The sequence below is a fragment of the Scyliorhinus canicula genome, chromosome 16, assembly GCF_902713615.1.
Source record: "Scyliorhinus canicula chromosome 16, sScyCan1.1, whole genome shotgun sequence".
Classification (NCBI taxonomy): domain Eukaryota; kingdom Metazoa; phylum Chordata; class Chondrichthyes; order Carcharhiniformes; family Scyliorhinidae; genus Scyliorhinus; species Scyliorhinus canicula.
Genome location: NC_052161.1, coordinates 98105624 through 98124745, shown reverse-complemented (window position 1 = coordinate 98124745; position 19122 = coordinate 98105624). Strand labels below are relative to the sequence as shown.

At 51.4% G+C, this 19122-nt stretch overlaps 1 protein-coding gene across 2 annotated transcripts in view; it reads left to right on the top strand.

Annotated features, from left to right (window-relative positions):
• The window catches only part of hspg2 (heparan sulfate proteoglycan 2), a 571937-nt gene that overhangs the window by 496288 nt on the left and 56527 nt on the right, over positions 1-19122 (top strand). For both annotated transcript variants that reach the window (XM_038821731.1, XM_038821732.1), the window contains 3 exons: positions 1077-1161; positions 2619-2763; positions 7911-8013. In XM_038821731.1, coding sequence (XP_038677659.1) covers positions 1077-1161; positions 2619-2763; positions 7911-8013 — 333 coding nt within the window. The remainder of the gene's footprint in view (positions 1-1076; positions 1162-2618; positions 2764-7910; positions 8014-19122) is intronic.

Sequence of the window (19122 nt, the reverse complement as noted above, 5' to 3'; positions counted from 1 at the left end):
GCCTCCTGTACTTTTAAACTCCAGCGAGTACAGACCCAATTTATCCAGGCTCTCATCATAGGCCCCCCCCCCCCCCCCCCCCCCCCATCCCAGGCACCAATCCAGTGAACCTTTGCTGTACCACCTCCTAGGCACGTATATCCTTCCTTTGATATGGAGACCAAAACTGCCCAGAGTACTGCAACTCCATCCATGTCTTTCCGGATGCATATTTGGGTAGATATTAAGAAGCGCTCAAAGATTAACATGGCAACACATCTTCCTTGAATTGTCCCTCTCCCCTTTGAACGGTGTGCGGCCTCCACTCCCACTACCTAGGATCATGGCTGAGAACAAGAGGAAAATGAACTCATGCTCTATGGTGTCCCAACTCACCTCTAGAATGCAAACATGGCAATCGTTAGTAATGAACCCAAAGAATGGACTCACCACAGCACAGGAGAAGGCTATTTGGCCCATCGTGTCCATGCTGGGTCTCCTAAGGAGCAATTCACATCCTGCTCACACCCTTGCACATTTCTCTGTTTTGGATATATGGAAAGTTTAGAAAGATTTACAGCATTGAAGGAGGCAGCTCTGCCCATCATGTCTGCTGGCTGAAAAACCAGACGCCCAGCCTAATCCCACTTTCCAGCATTTGGTCCTTAGCCCTGCAGGTTACGGTACTTCAGGTGCACATACACGCACCTTTTATATGAATTATATGTTAAGGCGTTGAGTTAGAGACCCCTACCACCATCTGGGTGGAAAATGATTTTCCTCATCTCCTGTCTAATCTTCGTACCAATCGCTTTAATTGAATGGCCCCTGGTCACTGACATTTCTGCTAAGGGAAATAGGCTCTTCCCATCCACTCTATCCAGGCCCCTCACAACCTTGAAAAGCACACCCAAATCTCCTCTCAGCCCCCTCTGTTCCAAGCTGAGCAACCCCAGCCTAACCAATCTTTCCTCCTAGCTGCAATTCTCCAGCCCCCGCAACATCTTCACAAACCTCCTCTGTACAAATGCATTGAAGCAATTCCATCAGAAGTGATACTCTTTATGTTGACCCCACTCTCGTTCTCTGTGCTTCAGGTATGATTATATACAATGGCCAGAAACAAACAACAGGAGCCGATTTCATCTCATTTACTTTAGTGGGCGGCCGCCCTGAATTCAGGTAATTTTAATGCTTTGGTTTAGTTACATGTGTACAGAGTAATAATAATAATTTTTATTGTCACAAGTAGACTTACATTAACGCTGCAATGAAGTTACTGTGAAAAGCCCCTGGTCGCCACATTCCGGCATCTGCTTGGGTACACAAAGGGAGAATTCAGAATGTCCAAATTACCTAACAAGCACGTCTTTCGGGACTTGTGGAAAAAAACGGAGCACCCGGAGGAAACCCACGCAGACACGGGGAGAACGTGCAGACTCCGCACAGACAGAGATCCAAGCCGGGAATCGAACCTGGGACCCTGGAGCTATGAAGCAACAGTGCTACCCATTGTGCTACCATGTTGGATGTTTAAAATGTTGGGTAATTATAAGAGTGGCTGCCTTAGTTACGCAGCCGTCAATACTGGACAAAATCAAACCGAAAGGGATGATGTAATGTCACTCGACCAGAGACCCAGAATAATGCTCTGGGGACTTGGGTTCAAATCCCACCATGGCATAAATTCTGCTAATAAATATTAAATATGGATTGTTATCTCCCCAATGGTGACCATAAATATATCATCGATTGTCACAAATAAAAAACATCTGGTTCTTCAGGGAAGGAAATCTGCCACCTTACCTGGTCTGGCTTACATGTGGCTCCAGACACACAGCAACATGGCTGACTCTTAACTACTCTCTGAAATAGCCGAACGAGACATTCAGTTCAGCAAAAGCTGGCTTTACCACTGATGCCAAAATCCCATGAGAGAATAAAGAAAAAAGCAATGGCAATAACTCTTCATACAGAAATAAAGTTATTCTTCACAAATACAAATAAACTATCTGCCCATCTCTATTCGAGGAGACATCCATTCCTGGTCCTTTCTTCATTCCTTCCACCAACGTGGCTGTGAGGAGTTGCATCTTTGTTTCCATAGCACTGGACAAAGCTTTGCAGAGTTTATGCAGCTTTACCTTGAAGAGTGACCGAGCAGGCCGATGCATCAAGCTCGTGCACCAGTCATTCGCACTACGATACAAGCATTGTGTTGGCCAACGCAGATCTGTCCTCGTTTCCTCCTGGTGTTCCTTGACCCCAAATATTGACATTTGATCTGAATTCTGGAGAAGGTCCCGATGCCAATGTGTTATCCCGCAGGAGTCTTGCCAACTCTCATCGCAGACTCGGTAAAATTACTTCCAATGTAGAAGAAACCCTCAAAATAAACACTCTGGGATAATAGTGCCTTCCATCCCTAACATATTGCATAAAAGAACTGCAGCAAAGAGATGGGACTAAATCATGAAAAAGCAACTATGCATGCCCATTGCAGGATTACCTTAAAGGAGTCTTGCAACGTACCTCGTTAATAATCTCATACGCTTTTTGCCTCGGTTCACACTCACTGATAATTACATTCCTCACAGTTTCCTGATATCTACCATGAACGCATGTGCTTCCTTCCAAAGGTTCGATGTGGGTTCTGGCACGGCCACCATTCGCCATCCTAACCCCATTTCTCTGGGAGAGTACCACACTGTGGTGCTATATCGGAACTTAACTCGAGGCTCGCTATTTGTGGACAACGACCTGCCTGTCAACGGGAGCTCTCAGGTACGATCAGTATTTCAGATGTTGAGAGTACATTTGGGGTGCCTGGCTGCAGTGTACTGATGTGTGTACCGTGAATGGTTGCACTGCCTGTTGAGTTCTTCAAAAGAGCCGGCTTGGCTCACGCAACTCACCTCTTGAGTCAGAAAGTTGTGGGCTCAAGTCCCATTCCAGGAGAACACAACCCACAGTGACACTCCAGAGCAGTGCAAGGGAGTGCTGCATTTTTGCAGTGTTTCAGAAGAAGCATTACCCTATCTGCTTCTTCAGTTCCTGGCAAAGAATAACCATCAGCTTCCCAGCTTCCCTGGTGTCTTGGCCTCCTTCAAGCAGCACCACCAAAAACTGATTAACCGGTTATTTTCTCTATTTTACCAGCATGACAAGAGAGTCTGCCCTTCAAACGTAATTAATTGAATGTGAAGTCCGTTCTAAATGCTCTGAAGACCATGAGGTGCTGTACAAAAGCACGTTCTTCCTTCCTTGCCTTCTCAGGAAAGGAGATTTAAATGGCACCTTCCGCATCCTAAGGGAATCCCAGAGTGCGTTGTGATCAGTGAAGTACTTTTGAAGTGTTGTCGCTGTTTAAACTCAGGAAATGTGGCAACACATTTGCACATAGCAAGTTCCCACAAACAGTAAAGTAATTATGACCAGGTAATCAGAATTTAAGTGTTAGTTCCATAGATCCATAGACCCCCTACAGTGCAGGAGACCATTCGGCCCATCAAATCTGCACCGACCCTCCGAAAGAACACCGTGCCTAGGCCCACTCCCCCACCCTATCACCATAACCCACCTAACCTGCACATCTTTTGACACTAATGGCCAATCCACCAAACCTGACAAGTATCTGGTTATAGTCCCAAGTTTAGAATTTTCCAGGCAGCACAGTGGCTTAGTGGTTAGCACTGCTGCCTCACGACGCCGAGGACCCGGGTTTGATCCCAACCCCAGGTCACTGCCCGTGTGGAGTTTGCACATTCTCCCCGTGTCTGCTTGGGTCTCACCCCCACAACCCAAAAAGATGTGAAGGGTAGGAGAATTGGCAACGCTCATTAATTGGGAAAAAAAAAGGAATTGGATATTTTAAAATAAAAAAAAGTTTGGAATTTTCCTTCCTCAGTAATTGTTTTTCATTCCTTCACACAACACCCTGTAATTGCTCTGTCCCAGGGCAAATGTTGCGATTCAGTATTTCTAAATTATTGAAACTTTGCTGTCAAAAACCTACCCTTCTGATCACTGTGGTTCTCTCAGGACAACCCTGCATTTGCTCTATCCCTGCATTTGCTCTATCCCTGCATTACTTCACTCCACAAATTATGAGTGCAAATTACACGAATGATGATTTAAAATGAGCAGAAACTGCATTTTATCAAGGTTCTGAAAGTCTCCCGGGATGCCATGCCATTGTGCAGGCTCTGGGCTGGCAGGAGAGATGGAATTTAGGAACTACTTTGCAATTCAGAAACAGCAGTTTTCGCAGGATGCACGTGTGGGTTAGAGGCTCAGGCACTGAGGCTTCACCGTTGGATCTTGTGTTCACATCCACGTCAGGCTAGTGGCCTGGTGTGAAAGGTGTCCTCCCAGTTCCCAGCGACTTGTGTGCTCACCATGTATGGCTGCCTCGAATTAGATGGTAAGCTGCAGCAGCCTGAGAGAATGGCTGTTGTGGGAAATGGGAGAATTTCCCACTGGTACAGGAGCGGGGGCTCTTTGGAAGTCGGAGCAGCGCAGAGGGAATTTTAAATTAGCCGCATTGCGCAGGACCTGAAATTCCTGATCTTGGTGCTGCATGCCGGAACAATGTAAAGCAGAATCAAACGTCCTCACGCTCAAAACATCCACAGGACAACTGCAATTCAATTTAATTATCAAAGTCAATGAGGACGTAGGCGCATAAAAATTACAACAGGGAATTCAACTCAAGTTAACATTTACCATTCGCATGAATAAATAGTTCTAATTGAATTTGCCTTCCCTGCAGGATGACCAACTATTGAGAGATGAGGGGCAATGGGGAGGCGGTGCTGAATTTGAGAGCGTAGGAGGGGTGGGTGAGCTGAAGGGCAATGAGAACAGGGAACACAGTCCCTCTGTACAACATCAACCAGCCACCCACTGAGAAGCCACAAGCTGAAATCTCAGAACCTCTGGGGCCAACGCATGTGCAAGAGGAAGATTGGCGTGACAGATGACTTCCAGGACAGTAGACATCCCGCAAAGGCAGGACCCAGGAGCAAATATTTCTTTCCCAGACTAGTTTGGCATTGAACAGTTTTTCACTGTGCTGATTGGCCATTCAGTCAGTGTTCCAAGTGGCTAATTGGGGAAGTCCAGGGTGCATGCAGTTCCTCTTCATATAAATTCACTTGGTTAAAAAGAAGTCACTTTTTACTCGACTGTATGGAAATCACTGCCAGAAAAATCTGATTTGCATGTGAAACGTTGGTAAAGAAATGACAGGTAACGTGCCGGAGGTGGTCATATTTGGAGGTTTCACGGGTTCTAGGAATTGAAGGGAGGGAGAGTGAGAGAGACAGTGGGAAAGGGAAAGAGAGCAAGAGAGACAGTGGGAAAGGGAAGGAGAGCGAGAGAGACACTGGGAAAGGGAAGGAGAGTGGGAAAGGGAAGGAGAGCGAGAGAGACAGACAGAGTAGGGAAGGAGAGCGAGAGAGATATCGGGAAAGGGAAGGGGAGCGAGAGAGACGGAAGGAAAGGGAAGGAGAGAGAGTGGGAAAGGGGACGAGATCGAGAAAGACAGTGGGAAAGGGGGCAGAGCAAGAGAGATAAAAACATTGGAAAATTGTTGCTCCACTTGAACATTCCTGACTGAATGCAATTCGAGATTTCTCCCATGACCGAGACCTTCAGAGTCCACCTGCTCCAGCAATGCGGAGTGCCACAGCACTTGGAGAGTTTGACTGAGGTAGACTAAAGTTTGGGGGAAAACGGGACAATTTCGTCTCCACCACCACCCCCCCCACCCCACCACCACCACCACCACCACCCCACCACCACCACCACCACCACCACCACACCACCACCACCACCACCATCACCACCACCACCACCACCACCACCACCATCACCACCACCACCACCACCACCACCACACCACCACACACACACCATGCTCTATGCATCCCCGTCTGTCTGATTAATGACAATGTATGTGCGTGAAACTGTATAGAACATAGAACAGTACAGCACAGAACAGGCCCTTCGGCCCTCGATGTTGTGCCGAGCACTGATCACCCTACTCAAACCCACGTATCCACCCTATACCCGTAACCCAACAACCCCCCCCATTAACCTTACTTTTTAGGACACTACGGGCAATTTAGCATGGCCAATCCACCTAACCCGCACATCTTTGGACTGTGGGAGGAAACCAGAGCACCCGGAGAAAACCCACGCACACAGGGGGAGGACGTGCAGACTCGGCACAGTGACCCAGCCGGGAATCGAACCTGGGACCCTGGAGCTGTGAAGCATTTATGCTAACCACTATGCTACCGTGCTGCCCCTAATGTGTGTAACAAAGGCTGATGGACTGTATGTGTGTGAGACAGGCTGATGGACTGTATGTGTGTGAGACAGGCTGATGGATTGTATGTGTGTGAGACAGGGTGATGGATTGTATGTGTGTAGACATGGTGATGCACGGAGACTCTCTCACACCCACGGAGTCTCTCTCACACACCCACGGAGTCTCTCTCACGCCCACGGAGCCTGTCTCGCACCCACGGAGTCTCTCTCACACACCCACGGAGTCTCTCTCACACACCCACGGAGTCTCTCTCACACACCCACGGAGTCTCTCTCACACACCCACGGAGTCTCTCTCACACACCCACGGAGTCTCTCTCACACACCCACGGAGTCTCTGTCATGCACAGCTCTTTCAGTGCGTTGTTCCCCATCTCCTCGATCATGACTGAATTCCAAACCCAACCTCAAAAACTTTAACTTCGCTGGAGTTAATTAAAAACCACACATGGACTCAATTCAATCCATCCCTTCATATACCCTCATCATTTCTCTCCCTTTCCATTCTCTACCTCTCTCTTCACCATTCTCCCTTCCCTTTCCCACCCTATCTCTCCCCGCCCTCCCTTTCACTCCTGTGAGTCCTCCAGGAATCCCCAGTGCCATTGCCCATTATCCTTTCACAGTCAAATTAACAGAATTAAAATCCAGAGTGATTTCCACAAGTTCGGTTAAAAAGCCTATTTTTAACCAAGTGAAAAATCTCAGCAGGAATCTCCCAAGCTGCTGCATGCACCAATATGCGAGATCAAACTGAGCATGTCCTGGAATCCCTGATTAGCCAATTGCCAAGGAGCGTCCTGATCAAATGGCCAATCAGGGCACTGAAAGGCAAACCAATCAGGGCAGTGGAAAACTGACCAATGACAAACTGGTCTGGGAAAGAAAAAATCGTGACCTGAACTTTGTGACCTCAGGAAGGTCTGGAGACCAAGTTATGGTCCCCAGAATTCTGGGATGGCTGGTCACCCTATTGCCCTCTTCCCAAATCCTGTTTATCCCTTTACCTGCATCTCCCTACCCACTGTGATTTTTCAGCATTGCCGCAGTTTCTCCCTCAATCACTAACCCTGGAATTAATTCGACAGCCGCACAAGGCCCAATGTGGAGGGATTTTCCATCTCTGTTCTAAGTCTCTTCCATTCAGCCTTCTGTCTCCAGCCAGTTTCCATCTACCTCACCCCATTTAAACATGTTGATCACGTTGGCTGGCTGTGGTGGTATGAATGTGAGCACTGCCATTGGTGCAGAGCATGGGTTTCCCATTGGCTCTGGCTGGTCATGTGCCTCTCGTCCGATTGGCTGGAGCTAGTCATGTGACTGCTCACCAATTGGTTGAGAGGCAAGTAGACCCCGCCTCCGAGGCGGGGTATATGTCTCTAGAGTTCCCGGCGGTCGGCCTTACACTGTAGTCGACCACCGGGCTAACAATTAGCTGATTAAAGCCACAGTTCGGATCTTAATCGTGTCTCGAGTCCAATTGATGGTGCATCACTGGCAATCTGCTGCATCCCTTGAGGGGAAAGACCCAATTTTTCACAGCTTTCCTCGTGTTTTACTCCGTCCCATTAAGGTATTTTACTCTTTTATTTTAGGGTAATTTCCGAGGTCTGGATTTGAATGAGGAGCTGTACGTCGGTGGATACCCTGATTTTCACAACATTTCAAAAGTCACCGGAAGCAACAGTGGGTTTATGGGTAAGAAAGCAAATTCAGACCATGACTATAGGGTCTTAGATCAACAGTTGAATGATTCCTGAGGACCATTGTTAGTAGCTCCTGTCAAGCCTTGCAAGTATGTCTCGATGTGTTATGACTCCCATCCAGAGTTCAGTGAGTTGAAGTTGCCACGCTTGCTCCTAATGTTTGATTAGCCTCCGCAATCACCAGCTCTCCTGCACACCAAACCATTCGTCTGCACGAGCAGAGGCCGCAAAATAACCACGGTAACAGATTCTACCTACAGTTAATTATTGCTTCAACCAGCGAAAACAGTCAGTATGAAAACAGAAAGTTCTGGATAAACACAGCCGGTCGGGATGCATCTGCTGAGAGAGAAACAGAGTTAACGTTTCAAGTCTGGATGACCCTCCAAATGATGCTGAAACGATAACTCATCAACACTTCACGTCAGAAAGATAAGGCCCAATCCCTGTCCCTTTGTCTTAAATAGTTTTCTCAATTTTCCTTCGATCTTCATATGAATTGAATGATGTGCACCATTCTGATTGTGTGTAAATAAATTAAGGTATAATCCAGATACATGTTTTAAATCCCACCATAGCAACTAGGAATTTACATTTGGTTAATCTGAATCTGGAATAAAAGCTACTGGTGACGTGAGGCTACTGAATTATTGTAAAAATCCCAGTTGATTTACTATATGTCCACAAGCAGCAGGTGGCCACTCTGTGTCTCACACTCTCAGCGTCCCGTCCCCCCTTTCCCACCCTGTCTCTTTCACTCACCCCCTTTCTCACTCTCTCTCTCTCTCCCCCCTTTTCTTTTTTTAAAAATATTTTTATTAAGGTATTTGAATTTTTTTATAATAATAACAATGAGATCAACATGGTATAATAAACGTCTCCACCCCATCTCCGGACTACCAGGGAGGCAAAGTCCAAGACGTCGGCCTCTTTCGCCCCCTGAACCCCCGGATCTTCTGACACTCCAAAGATCGCTACCTCCGGAGTCAGCACAACCCGTGTTTTTAGCACCGTGGACATTTCCTTAGCAAAACCCTGCCAAAACCCTCCAAGCTTCGGGCATGCCCAAAACATGTGGACATGATGTGCTGGGCTTCCCGCCCACCTCGCCCACCTATCCTCTCCCCCGAAAAACGTGCTCATCCTAGCCACTGTCATGTGTGCCCGGTGGACTACCTTAAATTGTATCAGGCTAAGCCTGGCACATGATGAGGAGATATTAACCCGGCTTAGGGCATCCGCCCATAGACTCTCCTCTATCTCTCCTTCTAGCTCGTCCTCCCACTTGCCCTTAAGCTCCTCCACCGGAGTTTCCTCCACCTCCGAAAGCTCCTGGTAAATATCTGAAACCTTCCCCTCTCCCACCCAGGTACTGGAAACTGCTCTATCCTGTATCCCTCGTGGCGGCAGCAGCGGAAAGGCCGGAACTTGCTTTCTCAAAAAGTCTTGCATCTGCAAATACCTAAAACCATTCCCTGCTGGCAATTCAAATTTATCCTCCAAGGCTTTCAAGCTGGGGAAGCTCCCATCTATAAATAGATCCCCCATTCTGCCCTTTGCCATCTCCGGAATCACCATCTAGCCTACCCGGTACAAACCGATGATTATTATAAATCGGGGTACAAACCGATGCTCCCTCCACTCTCTTATATCTCCTCCATCTCCCCAGATTCTCAGAGCCGCCACCACCACCAGACTTGTGGAGTATCGGGCCGGCGAGAACGGAAGAGGTGCCATTGTCAGTGCTCCCAAACTTATGTCTTTGCATGACGCCACCTCCATCCGCTCGCACACCGACCCCTCCCCCACTTCCTAACCATGGCTATATTAGCCGCCCAGTAGTAATTACAGTAGTTCGGAAGCGCCAACCCACCCTCCCCGCGACTGCGCTCCAGCAACACTTTCTTCACTCACGGGGTTTTACCCGCCCACATAAAGCCCGAAATAACCTTATTCACCCGCTTTAATAAGGGCTTTGGGATGAAGATGGGGAGGCACTGTAAGACAAACATAAATCTGGGGAGGACCATCATTTTCACGGTCTGTACCCTCCCTGCCAGTGATGCGGGAGCATGTCCCATCTCTTAAAGTCCCCTTCCATTTGTTCTACCAACCGGGATAGGTTTAACTTGTGCAGTGCCTCCCATTCCCTGGCCACATGGATTCCCAGATACGGAAAGCTCTTTCCTACCATTCTAAGCAGCAGCTCTCCTATCCTCTTGCCTGGATCGCGAACATCTCGCTTTTCCCCATATTCAATTTATACCCCGAAAAATTGCCAAATTATCCCAGGATTCGCATTACTTCCCCCATCTCCTCCAGCGGGTCTGAAATATGCAAGAGCAGGTCATCTGCGTAGAGCGAGACCCGGTACTCCATTCCCCAACCCCCCCCCCCCCCCCCCCCCCCCCCCCCGAACCACCCCTTTCCAGTTCCTAGAGGCTCTTAATGCCAAGGCCAACGGCCAGAGCAAACAGTAACGGGGAGAGGGGGGGCACCCTTGCCTCATCCCTCGGTGTAGTTTAAAATACCCCGACCTCAGCCAGTTCGTACGCACACTTGATAATGGTGCCTGATAGAGCAACCGCACCCAGTCAATAAAGCCCTCACCAAACCAAACCTTCCCAGCGCCTCCCACAGGTAATTCCACTCCATCTGATCAAAAGCCTTCTCCGCACCATCGCTACCACAACCTCCTCTCCTTCTGAGGGCATCATAATAACATTCAAAAGCCTTTGAACATTGGCCTTGAGTTGCCTGCCATTTACAAATCCAGTCTGGTTTTCCCCTATCACCCCGGGATACAGTCCTCTATCCTTGTGGCCAGTATCTTAGCCAGCAGTTTGGCATCCACATTCAGTAGAGAAATTAACCTATATGACCCGCATTGCTCCAAATCCTTCTCCCGTTTCAGGTTCAATGAAATCGAGGCCTTCGATATTGTTGGGGGGAGGACTCCCTTCTCTCTTGCTTCATTGAATGTCCTCACCAGCAGTGGGCTCAATATCTCTGAAAACTTCTTTTAGAATTCCACCGGGTAGCCATCTAGCCCTGGGGCCTTGCCCGACTGCATGCCCTCCAGCCCTCGATTATTTCCTCAATCTCAATTGGGGCTCCCAGCCCTTCCACCAGATCCTCATCTACCCTCGGAACCCTCAACTGATCCAAACACTTCCTCATCCCCTCCACCACAGCCGGGGGTTCCGACTCACATAATTTACTATAAAAGTCGTTCAACACCTCATTCACCCCCACTGGGTCCAGGACAGTATTCCCATCTCTACTCTTTACTTTACCTATCTCCCTGGCCATCTCCCCTTTCCTGAGCTGGTGTGCTAACATTCTGCTTGCCTTTTCCCCATCCTCATAAATCGCCCCCCTTGTCTTCCTCAACTGATCATAGATCATAGAATTTACAGTGCAGAAGGAGGCCATTCGGCCCATCGAGTCTGCAGCGGCTCCTGGAAAGAGCACCCTACCCAAGGTCAACACCTCCACCCTATTCCCATAACCCAGTAACCCCACCCAACATTAAGGGCAATTTATCATGGCCAATCCACCTAACCTGCACATCTTTGGACTGTGGGAGGAAACCGGAGCACCCGGAAGAAACCCACGCACACACGGGGAGGATGTGCAGACTCTGCACAGACAGTGGCCCAAGCCGGAATCGAACCTGGGACCCTGGAGCTGTGAAGCAATTATGCTATCCACAATGCTACCGTGCTGCCCTTTCACCGCTTTCCTTGTGGTCAACAGCGCAAACTCCACCTGTAACCTCTGCTGCTCCCTCAGTAGCCTGCGTCTGGGGCCTCCGAGTATCTCCTGTTCACCTGGAGTATCTCCTGTCCACCTGGAGTATCTCCTCCACTAACCTATCCCTCTCAGTCCATTCCGCCTTTTCTCTGTCGGCCCATATCGAGATTAATTCCCCTCTGACCACTGCCTTCAAAGCTTCCCAAACCGTTGCTGATATCATTTGTTTCCAGGTAGTTCTGGATGGACTTGTTAACCCGCCCACAGATTGCTTCGTCCGCTAGCAACCCCACATCCAGCCTCCACAGTGGGCGTTGCCCTCTCTCCACACTAACCCGTAGATCCACCCAGTGCGGGGCATGATCCGACATTGTGATTGCCGAGTACTCAGTATCCACCACCCCCAGTATTAGCGCCCTGCTCAGAACAAAAAAGTCGATGCGAGAGTATACCTTGTGGACATGTGAAAAAAAAGAAAATTCCTTCACCCTTGGCCGTGCAAACCTCCATGGGTCTACTCCCCCATCTGTTCAATCAACCCCTTCAATTCCTTTGCCACAGCCAGCCTCCTCCCTGTCCTGTATTTTGACCGGTCCAATTCCGGATCAATGACTGTGTTAAAATCTCCTCCCATGAGCAGATTATGTGATTCTCAGTCTGGGAACACCCGCCTCATAAATTCCACATCGTCCCAATTCGGAGCATATATGTTCACGAATACCACCCGCACCCCCTCCAGCTTTCCACTCACCATTATGTCCCTACCCCCCCTTGTCTGACACGATTCTCCCTGCCTTGAATGCCACTCGCGTGTTGATCAAGATCGCTACCCCCCCGGTCTTTGAGTTCAGCTTGACGGTCAGCTGACTTGCTTCCCAATTAACACCCATCTTGCTCCTTTTCCGGTGCTTATTCCAGTACAGCCACTGTCCAACTGGCAGTATCTCACACTGCAGTACTGCCCGAATCTCCCTGAGCTTTGAGAATCCAGCAACTAATTACAGTAAACCCAAATTCTGCAGATACTGGAAGTCTGAAATTAAGGTCAAAGATGCTGGAGGACAGCCCTCGGGGCAGGCATTTTGTCAGTGGATCCCTCCTGCCCGCCATTCCTATCATAAACTTTCCCCTTTCGATCTTTCCTCACTCTCCACTCCTCTCAACACTTACCTATAAACCCACTTGCCCAGCAATCGGTCATTCTCTAACATCTTCCAACTCTGATGAAAGGTCATCACCTGAAATATTATCTCTCTCTCCACAGCTGCTGGCTGACCTGCTGAATATTTCTGGCCTTTTACAACGGGCGTCAGCGGTCACCTTGTGTTGGCAGGGGTCACGGGCCGGGACTTTCCGCTCCCGTTTCCTCCCACGGTGCTTTATAATACCAAAGGGTTATGCGTGTGATGTCACACAGCTATTGCACTACAACCATTCACAGAGCTCCCACAGACTGTTTTTTTTTTTTTTAAATAATTTTTATTGAAATTTTCGATACAAACATTACCCCTACTACATTTTAAATTATAACACAACAAATCCCCCTGGAAAATCCTCCCCACGCCCTCCCCCGCGCGCACCCCCCAACCCTCCCCCCCCCCCCCCCCCCACCCTCCTCTCCCCCCCCCCCCCCCCCCCCCCCCCCCCCCCCCGCGCTACCAGTCTAGCAACCAAACCGTTTTCCCTTTCTGCCGATGGCCTCGGGCAGTCATTGCCCGCGACCCCCCGCTGACGTGCTCCCTTCGTTGCTATCCCCCCCCCCCCCCTCCCTTCCCCCCCCCCCTTTCTCCCCGGGTTGCTGCTGTTTCGACCTCCAGTTCCTATCTCTGATCCAGAAAGTCAAGGAAGGGGCTGCCACCGCCGGAAGAACCCCTGTACCGACCCTCTCAGGGCGAATTTGATTCTTTCCAATTGGATGAAGCTTGCCATGTCGTTAACCAGGTGTTAACACTTGGTGGCCTTGTGTCCCTCCACTGAATCAAGATCCTTCTCCGAGCTACCAAGGACGCAAAGGCCAATATTCCGGCCTCCCCTGCCTCCTGTACTCCTGGCTCCACCCCAACCCCAAAAATCGCTAGCCCCCACCCTGGTTTGACCCTGGTTCCCACCACTCTCGATACCGTCCCCGCCACCCCCTCCCAGAACTCTTCCAGTGCCGGGCACATCCAGAACATATGTACATGGTTCGCAGGGCCTCCCGAACACCTAACACACCTGTCCTCACCCCCGAAGAACCGACTCATCCTAGTCCCCGTCATATGGGCTCTGTGCAGCACCTTAAATTGGATGAGGCCCAACCTTGCGCACGACGACGATGAATTGACCCTCTCTAAGGCATCCGCCCATGTCCCATCTTCTATCTGCTCTCCCAGCTCCGCTTCCCACTTGTCTTTCAGCTCCTCTATCGATACCTCCTCCACCTCCTGCATTATTTTGTAGATGTCCGAGACCTTCCCTTCTCCGACCCAGACCCCTGACAGCACCCTATCACTCACCCCTCTATCGGGAAGCAAGGGAAATCCTTCCACCTGTCGTCTGGCAAATGCCTTCACCTGCAGGTATCTAAACGTGTTCCCCGGGGGGAGCTCAAATTTCTCCTCCAGCTCTCCCAGGCTCGCAAACCTCCCCTCTATGAACATGTCCCTCAGTTGCCTGATGCCCGCCCTGTGCCAGCTCTGGAATCCCCCGCCAGTGTTCCCCGGGACAAATCTGTGGTTCCCTCTCAGTGGCGCCGCCATCAGACCCCCCACTTCCCCCCTGTGTCGCCTCCACTGCCCCCAGATTTTAAGGGTGGCCGCCACTACCGGACTCGTGGTATACCTTGTGGGGGGGAGCGGCCATGGTGCCGTTACTAGCGCCCCCAGGCTTGTATTGCCGCAGGACGCCCTCATCCATACGTTTCCAAGCTGCCCCCTCCCCCTCCATCACCCACTTGCGCACCATCGATGCGTTCGCCGCCCAGTAGTATCCGGAAAGATTGGGTAGCGCTAATCCTCCACTGTCCCTACTCCGTTCCAAGAAAATCCTTCTCACTCTAGGGGTGCCATGTGCCCACACATAGCCCATAATGCTGCTAGTTACCTTCTTGAAGAAGGCCCTGGGGAGAAAGATGGGCAAGCACTGGAACAGAAACAAGAACCTCGGGAGGACCGTCATTTTGACTGACTGCACCCTCCCTGCTAGCGACAGCGGTACCATGTCCCACCTCTTGAACTCCTCCTCCATCTGCTCCACCAGCCTTGAAAAGTTCAGCTTGTGGAGGGTCCCCCAGTTCCTTGCCACCTGCACCCCCAAGTACCTGAAGCTCTTTACTGCTCTCTTAAAGGGGAGCCGCCCAATTCCCTCCCCCTGATCTCCTGGGTGTATCACAAAGACCTCACTTTTACCCACATTTAATTTATATCCCGAAAAGTCCCCAAACTCCGCTAGTATTTCCATTACCTCCGGCATTCCCCCTTCCGGGTCCGCCACATATAACAACAAATCATCCGCATAGAGTGATACCCGATGTTCCTCCCCTCCCCTTGTCAGTCCTTTCCACCCCCCTGAACCCCTCAGTGCCATCGCCAACGGTTCGATCGCTAATGCAAATAGTAAGGGGGATAGGGGGCATCCCTGCCTGGTACCTCGATGGAGCCCAAAATACTCTGACCTCCTCCCGTTTGTAACCACACTCGCCATCGGGGCCGAATACAGCAGCTTCACCCACTTGATAAATCCCTCCCCAAACCCAAACCGTTCCAGCGTCTCCCACAGGTATTCCCACTCCACCCTATCGAATGCCTTCTCCGCATCCAGTGCTACCACTATCTCAAGAGGGAGATAGGCCTGTAGGACCCGCACTGTACAGGGTCTTTGTCCCGCTTCAGGATCAAGGAGATCAGGGCCTGTGACATTGTCGGGGGCAGAACCCCCCCCTCTCGTGCCTCATTGAAGGCTCGCACCAGCACTGGACCCACCAAGTCCACATACTTCTTATAAAATTCCACCGGGAACCCATCCGGCCCCGGCGCCTTCCCCGCCTGCATCTGGCCTATCCCTTTAACTAGCTCCTGCAGCTCTATCAGCGCCCCCAGCCCCTCCACCCGTTCCTCCTGGACCTTTGGGAACCTCAATCTATCGAGGAAGTTCTCCATTCCCCCCCTCCTCCTGGGCGGCTCAGACCGGTACAATTCCCTGTAGAAATCCCTGAAGACCCCGTTCACCTCTTGCCCCTTCTGCACTACGTTCCCTCCCTTCTCTCTCACTCCCCCAATCTCTCTGGCTGCATCTCGCTTGCGCAGCTGGTGTGCTAGCATCCTGCTCGCCTTTTCCCCGTACTCATAGACCGCGCCCTGTGCCCTTCTCCATTGCGTCTCCGCCTTCCTAGTGGTCAGTAGGTCAAACTGGGCCTGTAAACTGCGCCGCTCCCTCAACAGCCCCTCCTCTGGTGTCTCCGCATATCTCCTGTCCACTTCTATAAGTTCCCCCACCAGTCTCTCCCTCTCCTGCCTCTCCTTCCTTTCTCTGTGTGCCCTTATGGAGATCAGCTCTCCTCTGATCACTGCTTTCAGGGCCTCCCAGACTACCCCCACCTTCACCTCGCCCGTGTCGTTCGTGCCCAGATATCTCTCAATGCCCTTCCGGACCCTTCCGCACACCTCATCGTCCGCCAGCAGCCCCACATCCAGGCGCCACAACGGGCGCTGGTCCCGTGCTTCCCCCAGTTCTACCTCTACCCAGTGTGGTGCATGGTCCGAAATCGCAATGGCCGAGTACTCCGTGTCCTGCACTCTCGAAATCAGCCCCCTGCTCAGTACAAAAAAGTCTATTCTGGAGTACACCCTGTGGACGTGGGAGAAAAAAGAATACTCCCTCGCCCTTGGCCTGCCAAATCTCCAAGGGTCTACCCCCCCCATCTGCTCCATGAACCCCCTTAGCACCTCTGCCGCTGCCGGCCTCCTATTCATCCTGGACCTCGATCTGTCCAGCCCAGGGTCGAGCACTGTATTGAAGTCCCCCCCATGATCAGGCCCCCTGCCTCCAGACCCGGAATGAGGCCCAACAGGCGCCTCATAAAACCCGCGTCATCCCAATTCGGGGCATACACATTCACCAGCACCACATTCTCTCCCTGCAGCCTACCCTTCACCATCACGTACCTACCCTCCTTATCTGCTACCACCTGCGCCGCCACGAACGACACCCTCTTTCCCACCAAAATCGCCACCCCCCGGTTCTTTGCGTCCAAGCCTGAGTGGAACACCTGTCCCACCCACCCCCTTCTCAGGCGTACCTGGTCTACTACTCTCAAGTGAGTCTCCTGCAACATTGCCACATCCGCCTGCAGTCCCTTTAGGTGTGAAAAAACCCTTGATCTCTTGACCGCCCATTCAGCCCCCTCACGTTCCAAGTAATCAACCGGGTCGCGGAGCGACCCGTCCCTTTCCCCTGTCTATTAGCCATGTCCTGTCCCCTGTTCGCCCCGGGTCGACCCTCCCCTTCTGACCCGTTCCCCATGGCGATGGCCCCCCCCCCCTCTCTCCTCCCGTTCTTCCCTTCCCGTCCTCGGCCTTTCCAGCAGCAACCCGGTATCCCCCCCTAACACACCCCCCCCCCCCCCCCCCCCCCCCCCCCTGGCTAGGACCCCTCCTAGCCGCGGTGTATCCACCATCGTACTCCCGAGAGTCAGCTGGTTTTCGCTGACCCGGCTGCCCCTGCCACACTCCGACTCCTCCCGATGTGGGGGGGGAGGGGCCTCCCCCCCCCCTTGCCATCCCTCTCTGACCCCGCTTCAGCGCGGGAAAAGCCGCCATTGCTGGCCACACCCCACTCTTCTCTCCTCCCCCTTCCTCCGTCCCGCGCGCGGGAAACAGGGGAAAGCCCGCGCTTTCGCCCGGCCACACCCTACCCCGCCATCTTCAATTCCACCCCCGTCCCCATCCAAGCCCATAAAAAAGCCCCCTTAAAACGAGAGGAAGAAAAAAGAGAAAAAGAAAACACGCATAACCAACTTGCACCCCCCCCCCGTCCCGCCTCCCCAACTTAACAATATAACAATATAAATAACAAATCTCAAATAAATACATAAATACATAACTATGCCTGCATAACTAAATAACTACCCAATAATAACGTATTTAACCATCACCCTCCATCGAACAGAACAGTAACCATAACCCTTAAAGAACAGATCAAAAAACAGTAAAAAAGCCCCCCCTACAACAACAATAATTAAGGGAAGTTGGCAACGGGAAGAGACACACAAAAAGGAACAAAGAAACCCCCCATAACACAAGTTTCAAAGAAACCAAACGATCCATCAACTTTAACCAAGTTCCGACCTGGCCTAAGAAAGACATGGGCCACTTGATCAGTCAAGGGTACTCAGGCGGCCTCGACCGCCGGCGTTCCCAAGTTCTAGTTCAGGTCCAGCTTTTCCTCCCGAACAAAAGTCCATGCCTCCTCTGGGGTCTCAAAGTAATGGTGCTGGTCCTTGTAGGTGACCCACAAGCGCGCTGGCTGCAGCATTCCGAACTTGATCCTCTTTGCGTGCAGCACCGCCTTCGTCCGGTTAAACCGGGCCCGCCGCTTTGCCACCTCCGCACTCCAGTCCTGATATATCCGCACCGTCGAATTCTCCCATTTGCTGCTTTTCTCCCTCTTGGCCCACCTCAGCACTTTCTCCCGATCACAGAAACGCTGGAATCGCACCAGCACCGCCCTCGGGGGCTCGTTCGCCCTAGGCCGCCTAGCCATGACCCGATATGCTTCTTCCAGCTCCAGGGGCGATGGACCGGCCCCCTCTCCCATCAGGGAGCTCAGCATCTCCGCTACATATTTCGGGAGATCAGGCCCCTCCAGGCCTTCTGCTAGGCCCAGGATCCTCAAGTTCTTCCGCCTCATTCGAGTGTCCAGCTCCTCAAAGCGGCTCTGCCATTTCAGGTGGAGTGCCTCGTGCACCTCCACCTTTCCCACGAGGACCGTGGCCTCCTCCTCCCTTGCAGTCATCTCCTGCTGCAGCTCTCTTATCGACGCCTCTTGGGTCGCCTGGGCCCCCATCAGCCTTGTGGTCGTCGCGTTCATAGACTCTAAGAGTTCCACTTTCAGCTCCGTAAAACACCGGAGGAGAGCGGCCTGCTGCTCCTCCGCCCATTTTCTCCAATCTTCTAGTGCGCCACCGGCCGCCATTTTGGTCCTCTTCCCCCGCTTTTTTCGGGGAGCTGCTGCCGCTTTTTTTGTCGCCCCACTCCGAGTACCGACCATAAAGTTGGTCTCACTCTCCTCAGGGAGCCTTCCCCCACCGGGATTCGTCTTTACAGTACCGTCGGGGCCCTCCAATCGGCCCTTAAACACCTTTGTCGCA